At 42.4% G+C, this 16,482-nt stretch overlaps 1 protein-coding gene across 3 annotated transcripts in view; it reads left to right on the forward strand.

The window, feature by feature from the left end:
• The window catches only part of VSIG1 (V-set and immunoglobulin domain containing 1), a 51,372-nt gene extending 43,651 nt beyond the window's left edge, over positions 1–7,721 (forward strand). For 2 of the 3 annotated variants that reach the window (XM_083159353.1, XM_083159355.1), the window contains 4 exons: positions 2,699–2,815; positions 3,271–3,297; positions 5,156–5,285; positions 7,022–7,721. In XM_083159353.1, coding sequence (XP_083015479.1) covers positions 2,699–2,815; positions 3,271–3,297; positions 5,156–5,285; positions 7,022–7,169 — 422 coding nt within the window. In that variant the 3' untranslated portion in view covers positions 7,170–7,721. The remainder of the gene's footprint in view (positions 1–2,698; positions 2,816–3,270; positions 3,298–5,155; positions 5,286–7,021) is intronic. The other variant, XM_083159354.1, reaches the window with a different exon arrangement.
• The last annotated feature ends 8,761 nt before the right edge of the window (positions 7,722–16,482 follow it).

Genomic DNA, 16,482 nt, shown 5'->3' on the forward strand with positions numbered 1-16,482 from the left:
ATATCGGGTTCTCAGTGTACATCCAACTTTAGCACATCTGAAGCACATGCTACGCTCCAGCGTGATATGACCATATATCCCCAGTGCATGACCCTACCCTATTTATTGAGGTGCATTGTTGGAATGTGCAGTCATTGAAGGATTATATTGCTGTTTTACAAAAGTAGGCTGATACTTAATCAAGTGTGAGGCAAGGTAAGCGCCCCTTAGTTTTTAAGAAAGGAAACTTGGCTTGCAGACTGGGATCCATATAAGGGGAATTAGGAATGTGAGGGGTGGAGAAGATGTTACCTGCAGGGCTGGCAGCCAATTAGAGAAAGGGAGGTAGAAGGGTCTGAGGATATACTTAGAGGTGTGGGAGGGGGAGATTTCTTTTGTTCCTGTGATCCAGCAAAGTGGATGGGGGGAGGCAGTGGCGGAACTTGTGAGTGGTGGGCCCAGGTGCAAAAGTATCATTTGGGCTCCACTCCAGTGGGTGGCAGGGGTACAAGCTGCTGGTCTGGGCAGCAGTGGGCCCCTTAGTACTCAGGGGCCCCGGTGCTATGCACCTGCTGCGCCAATGGTAGTTCCGCCTCTGGGGGGAGGCAAGGAGCTATGAGAGTATCGCCAGCTTCGTCCCGGGCTGGCCGCTACTGAATATATGAATTCTGCCTTAATACATACCACAAATATCTATTCTAATCATTGTGTGTTGGGTTGTGTAAGAATAACAAAGCAGCTCACAATAAAAAGGAACAATAAATATATATAGGTAAGCGTGGTATGGTTACTGCAAACAATACTTTATAAATGATTTAATGGTACTTATGTAGTATCTGGGCTGCCGATTTTTTGATTGTATGCCTTAAGTTAAGGCATACAATCAGATGCGATGCGATGCGATATCGCATCGCATCGCATACGATGTGATGCGATGCGATGCGATGCGATGGACCCGATTTTTCCATAGGATTCAATGTTAAAATGGACTGAGTCCATTTTAACATGGAATTCAATGGGAAAAAGGGGTCCTTTTCATACCCCTACTATCCAAGTGGGCATGGAGTTGGATATAAACCTGTGGCGAGCGTAGCGAGCCACCGAGCCCGAAGCGTGGCGAGCGAAGCGAGCCCCGCGAGGGGACGGTATTCTGCGTCCCCTCGCGGGGCTCGCTACGCTCGCCACGCTTCGGGCTCGGTGGCTCGCTACGCTCGCCACAGGTTTATATCCAACTCCATGCCCACTTGGATAGTAGGGGTATGAAAAGGACCCCTTTTTCCCATTGAATTCCATGTTAAAATGGACTCAGTCCATTTTAACAATGAATCCTATGGAAAAATCGGGTCCATCGCATCGCATCGCATCGCATCGCATGCGATATGGTCGGGTGCGATGCGATGCGATGGACCCGATTTCAAAATCGGCAGCCCAGTTACTACATAAGTACCAAAGACTATAAAACACTAAAGACTATTGTGTTACCAATTTTATTATAGTCATTTAGAAAGTTTTATTTGCAGTGTCCATACAGCGCTTACTAATATACTGTATACTCTACAGCAGTGATTTTCAACCTTTTTACCTTGCGGCACACTAAATAAGATTTTAAAATTGCCAAGACACACCATGAGATCCCCACATGGCAAAACACGTAGGCCCCCACAGGAAAAAAACAAACCGATTGCCCCCATATAAAAAACAATCACACTGGTCCCCACAGGTAACACAAATAAAATACATTGGCCCTTTACATGAAAAGAAGAGACCAGTAAATAACACTTGAACTGGTGGTGGCTGTAAACTAGTTTAGGCATCTCTAGGTCTGGGGGCACACTTGAGAACAGCTCAAGGCACACTAGTGTGCCACGGCACAGTGGTTGAAAAACACTGCTCTACAGATACCTTATACTTTGAACGGAAGGCCCCTGGTTGGCCCTAGATGTCAGGGGTGAGATTTAATAGGATGAGAGATTCAGAAAGTGAGAGATTTGGGAAGAAATCTCCAGGTTTTTTAAAGCGGCAATCATTTACACTGCAAAATCAGTTTGATTTTGCAGTGTAAATGATTGCCGCTTTAAAAAAACTGGAGATTTCTTCCCAAGTCTCTCACTTTCTGAATCTCTCATCCTATTAAATCTCACCACAGATTTTCAAAATCAGCCAAATAGTGACGACTTTGACTGATGTTTTTAAAATGCCAGCAGAAATCGATGTTAAGCAAGCCTGCTTTACCACTGATTCATGTTGCTGACGATGATCAGCATCTTTAAAAACCAACATATTTTAATAAGTCTACTCCTATGCCTTGGCTTGGGTACCACATGTACGTATAACTGTTCCCTTAACATGCCAGAGGGTATGCAGTCATTAGATCTACAGTCAAAAGGTCAACAACTATTGGTCGACAATCAAAAGGTTGAGAGACACAAAAAAACATGAAAACTTTGTCAACCTTTTCTTTGTTGATTTTTTGAACGTCGAACTTGTGTCTGTGTCGACCTTTTGAATTTCAACCCTTTGACCATGTCGACCTTATGACTGTCAAACTTTTGACCCTGTCGACCAATAGTGGTCGACATTTTGACTGTAGACCTAGACATTGTAGCTGTAATATACCGTAACAATGTCTTCGGGGTCCATGGCATTCCATGTACATTGTGGACGCAACATTTTGTTTTGCCTTGCAAGTCATTTATTCATATGTGAAATTCGTTGACAGTGCATGAGAACGGAGCTGTGACTATAGGCAACATGACTAAGGTTGAAGATGGATATTACCAATGTACAGCGAGCAACAGCCTGGGCAATGCAACCTGTCAGCTGGATCTGCATACAGGTGCTACAGCATTTGTGTCATGTTAATGTTCTTTATGTTTCACTTACTTATAAGCTCTCACTAGCAGGGCCCTCTTCCCTCATGTGCTTTTCCTACTCTTATTTAAACTAGCTTCTGCTCCATATTCCCTTCGGGGGCATTAAACCCCTCGGTTCCTGCCACCCTGATACGTATTTCAGTGTTGCCCTACTGATGTAACTTTATATACCCTGTACCTGTCCTACATTCTCTTATACTGTAACTCACTGCTATTTGGTTCTTCCTATTTGTTTATATACTCTGTAATTGGGCCTGTGGATCCCTTGTGGTAGCATAAAAAGGATAATAATATTATTAATAAACTAATACTACTTTTCCTACTACTGATATTATAATTAATACTAATAATAATACTAATAATACAAATATAATAATAATAATAATAAAAAAATAACTCAGTGCTTTTACTTTACTAGATCCAACATCCGATCTTCACCACAAAGGCAGGTTTTTTTTCTTTTGTGTGTGGCGTGGGGATGGGGGGGGGGGTTTGGTTTAGGGTTAACGAGACACTTAGGGGTTTATATATTTGACCAGTCAGGCTGTAAATATTCTCCTGTTTATGCATAAAACCTCAATACATTTGCTAACCATGTCATCCTAGTAAATTTTACTATATCAATCACAAAAAGCCTGAGAACACAAGTACATTGCTGTGTGAGTGTGTAGACCACACAGCAATTTAAATGTTAGGCCCTGCCGCTGTGAATCTGGCGGCGATTAATAACCTGCACGCAGGGTATTAATCGGCCCAGTGTTCTCAATGGAAAACACTGACCCTGACACCTCGCTCAGCACCCAGCGCTCTGCGGCGCTATGTGTTGAGAGAGACCGAGCGTTCTGAGCCAAGCAACATCGCTCAGAACACTCGTCGGCCCTTGTGTGGGGCCCATTACACTCACAAACTACACAGCTCAGTTAGTACATTCATTAATATTCTACAATGCTAGGTAGCACTATGCTGATCCAGTGTTTTCCTGCAGCACTATCAGCCATGCTGAACCATATGGTGTGCTGACATAGATTGGCTGGGTGGGGGATGATTTGGAGTGATTACCATAATGGGCGCACCTTTTATTGGACCCGGTGTCAGATTTTGTCTTTGTCTTACATTTCTTTCATGGAATCCCTGTCTTTGCAGCATGTCTCTGTCATCGTTACAAACATTTGATGAATCTCTGAGGTAAATGTAACAGATTGTGACCTACAGGCGTCGCTTGGTGCCACGCTAGGCTGGTCGGTGTTTTATAGTGGAAATCATTTAAATTGCAAAACTTGCCTGTAGTTCACAGTCTATTGCAGTCATTCAATTAACTGACATGGTCATTATCACACACTCCAATTACATTTTTTTTGGAAGAGAAATGTCTTATTTTCAGGCGATAACACATGGGATCCCGGATAAGTACAGTATCCAGATCTCATGTATTATTGGGACTCAGAGGGCGGCTTTTATGCGTAACCCTGATAAGTGCCAGCATCTGGGCTATTTGATAGCCCCCGGCAAATTTAGTGGTGATAAATGATATATTCTGTACAATTTACATGCCATACTTTTATTTGCTATATCTGTTTTAATACATTAATTTCATCTATCAGTCATAATTTTATAGAAACTTAAGCCCCATACAGAGCCTCCGCCACCACCGATATTGGCGGGAAAAGCGAGCAATGATCATGCTGCGACTGAATGGGCTCCCTCATCTAAACATGTTCAAACAAGGGAAGGGGTCGTTAATGATGCACCGGAGCACGCATTGGTAACGATGTGGAGTGTACACACCTTAAGTGATATTGTAAACAATATCGCTCAGAAAGCCCTTTCTAGCCTATTGTGTATGGGGTCTTATCACACATAAGGTCGCTTTTGTACCCTATGCTTTGTTTTATCCTTTTCCCCTATTTCAGTGGTTCCCAAACTTTTCACAGCGCCCCAGAGTATCAGAATTTTTTAACAGCACCCCTAGCCCAAAATATTTTTAGAAACAAAAATGAAATGAAGTAAATTGTGTTTATATGTCCTTAGGTTTAGAAATGTGTTGGGGGACATGATCTGCTTCTGTTTCTCCACATATTTTATAATTGTCGGCCACTAGCACTGGTTTTGGTTTTTTACATTGACCATAAATAATATGAATTTGGTCCTGTATCACCAACCCAAGGCACCGCTGCAAGTGTCCAGAGGCATCTCACTGTGCCACGGCACAGGGAACCACTGCCCTATATGCTTATGTAGTTTCTGGATTGGCACACAGTGCACGGCTCCAGATTACAATTTCTTGCTTTTGTATTATTTTTCAGGTGGTGCAGGAGGGATCATCGTCGCAGGAATTGTTGGAGCAGTTGTATTGGCAACAGTTATTTGTGTCACCATCTGGTTCCTTATTGCAAAAAAGAAGAGCAAAAAACATATAGCAAGTAGTGAAATGAAGTAAGAAACGTGATAAATGAATGACTTTGTCTGACACAGAATATACATTACTTTAAAGTAGAGGAAATAAATTCCTGAAAAGTGCTATCACCTACTGTAGTGCCCTTTGAGTTCAGGCTACTTACAAAGGCTATATGTCACAGTATGGTACATTATTGGGTAGTACTGTTGCTAGCACCAGCCAGTTGCAACCTCTTACTATGACTACACTGTTTCAGACTGACTGAAATGATACCCGAAAACAGCTGCTATTCAATGTACAGTACATAGTAACCATTTAGTTCCAAATGATTCTTTCGATTCCAAATACATATACTAAGCACCGTATGAACGATACCAAAATATTGGAACCAGCACAGCAAGGGCCAAATGTAAAAAAGGGTGTGAGGATCAGAAAGTGAGAGCCTATCACCCCTATCCCTCCTCCTCCTAACCTCCTTCGCTCCTCCTATCCTGCCTACCCTACCTCTCCATCTGTTCCCATCCATTCCCACTTATCCTATTGTTTTTTTGTTCGTTCACCCACCTCCTTTTAGTCTGTTAACTCTTATGAGTAGGGCCCTCCTTCCTCATGTACTCACCCTACCTCACCTGTGCTCCTGCCCTATTCTTCCCTTCCTCTACTTCATCTTCAGTCTCCTCGACAATTTCGACACCTACTTCAGAACTGATGCTGATTTTAGTTCCACCACCCTGTACGTTACCTTGTAATTTGTTTTTTTTGTTTGCTATCTATGGCGTTGCGGACACTTTGTGGCACCTTATAAATAAATGTACTACTACTACTAGAGTCTTCCTATTTTTTTCTTTTTAAAGCGGCAATCAATTACATGGCAAACTCAACCTGGTTTTGCAGTGTAAATGATTGCCGCTTTAAAAAAAATGGGAAAACTCTTCCAAAATCTCTCACTTTCTGATTCTCACACCCTGTTACATTTGGCCCCATGTGTGTCAGGAGACGATCCATCAGGTTTTAGGGCTGACAGTTGGGGCCTGATGCTGCGCACACACTACTCAATTATCAGCCCTGACAGATATCGCCATGTTGGACTGGGATTTGCATAGTGAGCCTAATTCATGATTGTACAAAAAATGCCATCGTGATTTTCTAGGCAATGGAGCTGCTACTGTTAGCAAGTGAACCTTGGGCCCAGGAATGAACAGAGATGTCCACCGGAGTCATATAAAACTCATTCACAATGACGTACACATTTGTTGAGGTTAAGGGTAGCCCTATGACTATGCAGACTGGACAGTAGCAGTAGCAACACATGAACCTTGTATTTGTACCTATGAGCTCACAGGTGATGGCAGATACCTGCCTTATGATAATGACGCACCTGCATTTGCCAGCCAATCCCCATAAATTTCTAATTGACACATCCAAATGGTCACTTCCTGTCATTCACTTTTTGCGTGTGGGGATTGCAGTAATAGTAATGGGGGGGGGGGGGCTTTTGGGGTTTCAGCAGGGCGAGTCACCAGAATCAGGCCCCAAATGTGCTCTGCAAACCAACCTGAATAACCCCTATATTTTACTGTGCACCCAGCAATAGTTTAGGAGCAGTAATAAAATTAGGAGAAATCTTAAATAATTTTTTTATACTGGATGTAGAATTCATCTTCACAGCAAAGTTTTAATAGATTTGAAGTACAATGTACAGATGTTTGTTATTGGACTGGTGTTAGTTATTGGACCGGAGGGGAAAGTAAATAAACATTTGTTTTATCTACAGAAAAGCTTCAGGCCAGTCGCGCCCAGAGGCAGATGAGCCAGTCCGTCAGACCCTGGTGGTTTCCGAGCCCCCAGAGGCCAAGGAATATAGAGACCAACCTGAAAATGTGCCTGCTGCCAATGGAGAAGCAGAAGATCCAGCGGTGTAAAAGGCTTTTTCTAGCCATGAGATGCAGATTTCTCAGTGCAAGTACAGATGCGCTGTACAATGGAGGCATAAACCCAGGGTGTGATTAAATGCCCCCTCTCATTGGAGAAATCTATTTTTTCAACTATTTTTTTTATATTTTTGGGATTGTTTATTGTTTAAACCAGTGGTCGAAGTGGGGCGGTATACGGGGGTATGGCATACCCCCACTTTAATCTGAAGATAAAAAAAAAAAGTTTTTTTTCCAGGATGCTCTCTGATCACTCAGCAGCACATATTGTGCTTTTGTAATACCCCTGTACAACGGGGCAGTCTGGCAGGGGACGTTGATGGACAGGGGGGTGTCCGAAGGTGCGCACTATATTCACTCTTTACTTTTCCATACCCCCACTTCAAAATTTCCATACCCCCACTTCAAAATTTCCACTTCGACCACTGGTTTAAACCTTGTATAAATAGTAGCATTTGTAGTGGTAGTAAGTATTGAAAAATGCCTTGTATGCCTAGCACCTCAGTCTCAAACATTGAGGTTGTAAAAAGCTATGAAATCAGATCGACGTAGTGTGTTTATATTCTGGCTGGAAATGGTCATGTTCTCACAAGCATTTCAGAAAATGAAGGTTTTACATTCGATTTCACCCCAAGCACTATAGGAGTTACAGGGAATCCAGGTTTCCATACGTTTAAATCTTTCAAAGCAATGTGGCTCTCGGATTAGACATCTAAGAGGTTCTAAACTGCTCATTCGCCATTGCTCTTCAGAAGCATAGTACAATATGTGCAAATAAATGAGTTAAATACATAGTACTGTGGTGTATCTATCAGTGGTGTAATACTGATAGAGTGTGGGTGGAATACGGTCATATTGTCTACAGCAACTAGGTCGACAAGCACTAGGTCGACATGCAGGTAGATCAACATGGATATAGATCTACATGGGTCTAGGTTGACAGGTCATTAGGTTGACACAAGCATGGGGTTTTTCACTGTTTTTTGAGCAGACATGTGCAGACAGGTGGTATTTCATGCCCTACCATCCACTAGGGTGTGGTGGGATAATAAAACCATGCCCGAAGCTTTGGGGGCACAGCGAGTGATGCGAGGGGATGCGGTGCACATTAAAATGTGTCCATGTCGACAGTGTCGACATTCAGGTCAAAAACCAGTGAAAAAACCCATGTTGACTTTGCCCATGGATGCATTGCTGCTTTCGTGGATTACGCTTCTCTTGCCGGAGGCAGGCAACACAAATCCCTGATAAGCCGCCGGCACCTGTCAGCGTAACGGGGCTACTAGGATAGCTCCTGAATAGACTATTAACCACAATCAGAACCGCAAGTATTAGGATAACACCCTTTGTATTACCTATGCATTTCCTGCCCCCACTATACAACATCCTCTCTTCTTACCTTGTTACTTATTGTGTACTTTTTAGCAGTAACACTACACCTAGGCAGATAACATTTTTAATTAAGCAAATGTTCAGAGAAAAACAACTCAAACAAGCATTTTCTCTTTAAAGAATACCAGGTATTGTAGAACATGTGAGGACTGACTCATTTCTAATACTCCTGTATAGAATATGCTGGAGTAAAAAAAAATAAAAAATAAAAACTATTACAACTTAAAAAAAAAAAAAAAGGCTGAGGCTTGTATTATAACCACTAAGAGTTTCTTCCAGAAATTAGATTCATGCACCTCTGTACCTCAGGCTTCAGTGTTACTGCAAGACATAAAACGTGGGCATCTACAGTATATACACATTCCTATTGGCTGGCCTTTGGGCACACACAACTGTAAGACCGATCAGTGCTGCAGTAACTACTTTGAAGAGGTTAGATAAAATGTGCATGTAAATGCGATATAAAAGCCACATCAGCGTGTAACCCGCTATTACTTCAGGATTAACCCATCAGTTATTATTTTTGTTCAGCTCCAAAAGTATATATCATTTGGTCCAGCTTTATTTTCTTTGTATATTATTCATCTGTGTATTACAGGTGCCACATTTGACATCTGTCTTTGATGGGTTTTCTTATGTTACTCATAGGGAACCTAGAAATGTATTTTCTTACAAAAGAGCAACTAAAAAGTTCACCATTAGCAGTATGGGAATGTGACTGCTTTCAGCCGGAGAAACAACCACAGGCACACTCACACGCCTATTCCACTGTTAGCTATAAAACTCCATGAGCATCCAAATATTCAAACTGGATGGCACAAAACTGGATGAGGGTTTTTTAAAAGCCAGAGCAGAACATAACAAAAGACCAGTTGCACTGTGCTTTCCTTATTAGTTCATTAAACATTGGCTGAGCCCACAAAATTGTTGCCGCCTTCGGACCTTCTTTGTAAGTCATTCTCGATTGTGTAACATAATACCAGTGAACAACTGGCAACCACGGAATTACAGCCACTAACTTGCCTGTAGCTGAATAGGGCCCAGAAATGCCAGGTCCTGTCCACAGACCTCTTCTGACCACATCCGCACTGAAGACGCACTTGGAGCATGCAGGCTCATAAGGAGCATCTATATTCTTAGAACAGTAGTGTGGTATAATCTGGTGTTACACAAACAATTTACTCTGGGGCCTGTGATGCAGTTTACAGCTCCTGTGGTAAACAAGGTCAATGCCTATTCTCTTTTCTTAAGAGATGATTCTTCAAAACAATAGGTCACCTCAGCGGATGGAGAGCTTATAAATCTGAAGATGGGTTTAAAGACCCATACACACTAGGCGACTTTCAGCTGAAAGTCGCTCAAAACAGCATGTTTAAGCGGCTTTCACCTCAAAGCCACCCATGTGTATGCCCCAGCGATGAGAGGTAAGCGCTGCTGCGCGCTCCATCATCATCGCGGGAAAGCCGTTCATCTGCTGGTATTTCAGCAGATGAGCAGCTTTGAGGACAGCTTTGCATAGCTCTGCGCTATGCAAAGCCGTCCTCCCCCCTCCGTCAGCACCGGGCAGGGGGAAAACCGCTCAGTGTGTATGGACTGAGCAGCTTTCCCCCCAGCAATGATAGTGATCATCGCTGTCGGAACAACTTTATGCAACTTACATCACCACTTTAATTCACATTTCTGTCCGAGTCTCAGCCATTTAGTACTTTGTATCGTATTGTAAGATTACAATTTCAACAACAGATGTCACTGAAGTCATTGTACCCAGAAAAACAAAGAAAACTGCAAATGTGAACAGGCCATAAATGTTTTTGTAATACAAAGTATATCTCCTTCCTAGAATGTCAGAAATGTCCCCATCTTTTATTTGATGTGTATTTATATATAAAAGTTTCCCTACCACATATTTTTAATTTGTATATATGTGACTAAATTGTACTGATGATTGTGACATTGTGAATTAAATAATTACAGTTCAAAATTTTGTTGGTCATTTTAGGAAGATGATGTGTTAAGATTCAATGTTACAATCAAATAAAGACTGTAGCTCAGCTGACCTACATACAGTACTGAAAGTACAGTACAGAGGCACTTGTGTTACATATTGTGCATTACAGAGGCACTTGCAAGAACAGAAGCGCTTGTGTTACACTGTGCATTACAGAGCCACCTGCAAGAACAAAGACGCTTGTGTTACACATTGTGCATTACAGAGGCACTTGCAAGAACAGAGGCGCTTGTGTTACACATTGTGCATTACAGAGGCACTTGCAAGAACAGAGGCGCTTGTGTTACACATTGTGCATTACAGAGGCACTTGCAAGAACAGAGGCGCTTGTGTTACACATTGTGCATTACAGAGGCACTTGCAAGAACAGAGGCGCTTGTGTTACATATTGTGCATTACAGAGGCACATGTATGAACAGAGTGGCTTGTGTTACTCATTGTGCATTCCAGAGGTGCATGTGTTAAGTTATGTGCATGTACAGAGGGGTTTGTGTTACATATTGTGCACTGCAGATCCACCTGCAAGAACAGAGGCGCTTTTGTTACACACTGTGCATTACATAGGCACTTGCAAGAACAGAGGCGCTTGTGTTACACATTGTGCATTACAGAGGCACATGTATGAACAGAGTGGCTTGTGTTACACATTGTGCATTAGAGGCACTTGTATGTATAGAGGTGCTTGTGTTAATCAATGCGCATTCCAGAGGTGCATGTGTTAAGTTATGTGCATGTATAGAGGCTTTTGTGCTATATATTGTGCATTAGAGAGCCACCTGCAAGAACAGAGGCACACGGTGCACACGGTGCATTACAGAGGCACTTGCAAGAACAGAGGCGCTTGTGTTACACATTGTGCATTACAGAGGCACATTTATGAACAGAGTGGCTTGTGTTAAACATTGTACATTGGAGGCACTTGTATGAACAGAGTGGCTTGTGTTACACATTGTGCATTACAGAGGCACTTGCACGAACAGAGGCGCTTGTTTTACACATTGTGCATTACAGAGGCACATGTATGAACAGAGTGGCTTGTGTTACTCATTGTGCATTACAGAGGTGCATGTGTTTAGTTATGTGCACCTACAGTTGCGTTTGTGTTACATATTGTGCATGACAGAGCCACCTGCAAGAACAGAGGCGCTTGTGTTACACACTGTGTATTACAGAGGCATTTGCAAGAACAGAGATGCTTGTGTTACACATTGTGCATTACAGAGGCATTTGCAAGAACAGAGACGCTTGTGTTACACATTGTGCATTACAGAGGCACATGTATGAATAGAGTGGCTTGTGTTACACATTGTGCATTGGAGGCACTTGTATGTACAGAGGTGCTTGTGTTAATCAATGCGCATTCCAGAGGTGCATGTGTTAAGTTATGTGCATGTATAGCGGCTTTTGTGTTACATATTGTGCATTAGAGAGCCACCTGCAAGAACAGAGGCACTTGTGTTACACACGGTGCATTACAGAGGCACTTGCAAGAACAAAGACGCTTGTGTTACACATTGTGCATTACAGAGGCATTTGCAAGAACGGAGACGATTGTGTTACACATTGTGCATTACAGAGGCACATGTATGAACAGAGTGGCTTGTGTTACTTATTGTGCATTACAGACGTGAATGTGTTAAGTTATGTGAATGTACAGAGGGTTTTGTGTTACATATTGTGCACTGCAGATCCACCTGCAAGAACAGAGGCGCTTGTGTTACACACTGTGCATTACAGAGGCACTTGCAAGAACAGAGGCACTTGTGTTACACATTGTGCATTACAGAGGCACATGTATGAACAGAGTGGCTTGTGTTACTCATTGTGCATTAGAGGCACTTGTATGTACAGAGTTACTTGTGTTACTCATTGTGCATTAGAGAGCAGCATGTGTTAAACTATGTGAATATCCATGTATATCAGGAGCTCAACAGGACTAGAACTTATATCTAGCCTGTAAATTATCAGTTCTAGTCCTGTTGAGCTGCTGATATATATGGATATTCACATAGTTTAACACATGCTCCTCTCTAATCCACAATGAGTAACACAAGTACCTCTGTACATACAAGTATGGAGCTCAACAGGACTAGAACTGATAATGTTCTATGTATGTGGCTTGTGTTACATATTGTGCATTACAGAGGCACTTGTATGTACAGAGGTACTTGTGTTACTCATTGTGCATTAGAAAGGAGCATGTGTTAAACTATGTGAATATCCATGTATATCAGGAGCTCAACAGGACTAGAACTGATACTTTACAGGCTAGACATAAGTTCTAGTCCTGTTGAGCTCCTGATATACATAGATATTCACATAGTTTAACACATGCTCCTCTCTAATGCACAATGAGTAACACAAGTACCTCTGTACATACAAGTGCCTCTGTAATGCACAATATGTAACACAAGCCACTCTGTTCATACATGTGCCTCTGTAATGCACAATGTGTAACACAAGCGTCTCTGTTCTTGCAAATGCCTCTGTAACATGTATGAACAGAGTGGCTTGTGTTACATATTGTGCATTACAGAGGCACTTGTATGTACAGAGGTACTTGTGTTACTCATTGTGCATTAGAGAGGAGCACGTGTTAAACTATGTGAATATCCATGTATATCAGGAGCTCAACAGGACCAGAACTTATGTCTAGCCTGTAAATTATCAGTTCTAGTCCTGTTGAGCTCCTGATATACATGGATATTCACATAGTTTAACACATGCTCCTCTCTAATGCACAATGAGTAACACAAGTACCTCTGTACATACAAGTATGGAGATCAACAGGACTAGAACTGATAATGTTCTATGTATGTGGCTTGTGTTACATATTGTGCATTACAGAGGCACTTGTATGTACAGAGGTACTTGGGTTACTCATTGTGCATTAGAGAGGAACATGTGTTAAACTATGTGAATATCCATGTATATCAGGAGCTCAACAGGACTAGAACTGATAATTTACAGGCTAGACATAAGTTCTAGTCCTGTTGAGCTCCTGATATACATGGATATTCACATAGTTTAACACATGCTCCTCTCTAATGCACAATGAGTAACACAAGTACCTCTGTACATACAAGTGCCTCTGTAATGCACAATATGTAACACAAGCCACATACATAGAACATTATCAGTTCTAGTCATGTTGAGCTCCATACTTATATGTACAGAGGTACTTGTGTTACTCATTGTGCATTAGAGAGGAGCATGTGTTAAACTATGTGAATATCCATATATATCAGGAGCTCAACAGGACTAGAACTGATCATTTACAGGCTAGACATAAGTTCTAGTCCTGTTGAGCTCCTGATATACATGGATATTCACATAGTTTAACACATGCTCCTCTCTAATGCACAATGAGTAACACAAGTACCTCTGTACATACAAGTGCCTCTGTAATGCACAATATGTAACACAAGCCACTCTGTTCATACATGTTACAGAGGCATTTGCAAGAACAGAGACGCTTGTGTTACACATTGTGCATTACAGAGGCACATGTATGAACAGAGTGGCTTGTGTTACATATTGTGCATTACAGAGGTACTTGTGTTACTCATTGTGCATTAGAGTGGAGCATGTGTTAAACTATGTGAATATCCATGTATATCAGGAGCTCAACAGGACTAGAACTTATGTCTAGCCTGTAAATTATCAGTTCTAGTCCTGTTGAGCTCCTGATATAGATGGATATTCACATAGTTTAACACATGCTCCTCTCTAATGCACAATGAGTAACACAAGTACCTCTGTACATACAAGTGCCTCTGTAATGCACAATATGTAACACAAGCCACATACATAGAACATTATCAGTTCTAGTCCTGTTGAGCTCCATACTTGTATGTACAGAGGTACTTGTGTTACTCATTGTGCATTAGAGAGGAGCATGTGTTAAACTATGTGAATATCCATATATATCAGGAGCTCAGCTGGACTAGAACTGATAATTTACAGGCTAGACATAAGTTCTAGTCCTGTTGAGCTCCTGATATACGTGGATATTCACATAGTTTAACACATGCTCCTCTCTAATGCACAATGAGTAACACAAGTACCTCTGTACATACAAGTGCCTCTGTAATGCACAATATGTAACACAAGCCACTCTGTTCATACATGTTACAGAGGCATTTGCAAGAACAGAGACGCTTGTGTTACACATTGTGCATTATTATATTGTGTGTGTGTGTCAGAATCATCTTTATTGGGCAGGTATACTTGCGTATGCTTGGAATTTTTTGTGGTAACAGTGCAGCATCAAACAGGGAACACAAGGGGGGAGGGAAGAGAGGCATAAACATACATCACATATATTTCACATATATCTAGAACAGTTCGAGTTAGTATTTAGTACGTTCAATACTGTTTAGTTGGTGGACAGCTATTGGGAAAAAGCCTTTTGTAGTTCTTGTCGTCTTTGCTGGGATAGACCAAAAACGTCTGCCTGACGGAAAGGGTTCAAACAGGTTGTGGCCAGGGTGTAGCTTGTCCACCAAGATCTTTCCTGCACGCTTATTGACCCTGGCTAGGTATAGTTCTTGGACAGTTGGGAGCTCCACCCAATGATCTTTTCTGCCATTCTCACCACTCTTTGCAACCTTCGTCTGTCATTCTCGTTTGCTCCTCCGAACCAGATTGTGATCGAGGAGCAAAGGACAGACTCTACTATGGCAGTGTAGAAGATGAGCAGCAGCTCCTTCGGGATGTTGAATTTCTTGAGCTGCCACAGGAAGAACAACCGATGCTGAGCCTTCTTGACAGTTGTAATGATGTTGGGACCCCATTTGAGGTCGCAGGAAATCTTTGTTCCTAGGAATTTGAAGGAGTCGACCCTCGACACTACTCTGTCAGATATTATGAGTGGGTGCATGGCATTTGGTTTCCTTCTGAAGTCCACCACCATCTCCACTGTTTTGAGGGGGTTGAGGTCAAGATTGTTTCCGCTACACCATTTAGTTAGCCAATCCACCTCCCGTCTGTATGCCGACTCGTTTCCATCCATGATTAGGCCGATAACCGTTGTGTCGTCTGCAAATTTTATAATTTTTACTGACTGTTCTGCTGAGGTGCAGTCGTTTGTGTAGAGGGAGAAGAGCAGGGGGGAGAGGACACATCCTTGAGGGGCACCGATGCTAATTGTGCATGTGTTTGACATGAATGCGCCTGCTTTCACCGCCTGTTTCCTTTCAGTCAGGAAATCAGTGATCCAGGAGCATGTAGGTTATGGGACTCCTAGTTAATGGAGTTTTGACTCCAGGATGTGGGGGATGATAGTGTTGAATGCCGAGCTGAAATCAACAAATAGTATCCTTGCATAGGTGCCTGGACTGTCCAGGTGCTGTAGAATGTGGTGCAGCCCTAAGTTGACTGCATCCTCAACACTTCTGTTTGCTCGGTAGGCAAACTGCAGGGGATCGAGGTGAGCATTTGTCACAACTCTCAGGTGGTTCAGCACCATACGTTCAAGCACTTTCATGACCACCGATGTTAGTGCAATCGGCCTGTAGTCATTGAGGTCTTTCGCAGTTGAGCTCTTGGGAACCGGGACGATAATTGAGCCTTTGAAGCAGGTGGGGACCTTGCACATTTCTAGTGAAATGTTGAAAATCCTGGTAAAGATAGGGGCGAGCTGTGTTGCACAGGTCTTGAGGGCAGATGGAGACACTCCGTCTGGGCCTCCAGCTTTCCTAGGGTTGACTCTCTTGAACATTCCTTCTACCTCTGTTTGGTCCACCCGGAGAGTCTGGGGGTGGTAGTTTTGGAAGGAGGGTGGGCAAGTCGTTTTGATGCAGGTAGCTTCCTTCTCGAACCTGCAGTAGAAATCATTCAGCTCGTTCACTAGTTTCTGGTGCATGGTGGAGGGGGTTCGAGAGATCTTGTAGTTGGTTATAG

This window comes from Crinia signifera, chromosome 9 (assembly GCF_055691185.1).
Source record: "Crinia signifera chromosome 9, ASM5569118v1, whole genome shotgun sequence".
NCBI lineage: Eukaryota > Metazoa > Chordata > Amphibia > Anura > Myobatrachidae > Crinia > Crinia signifera.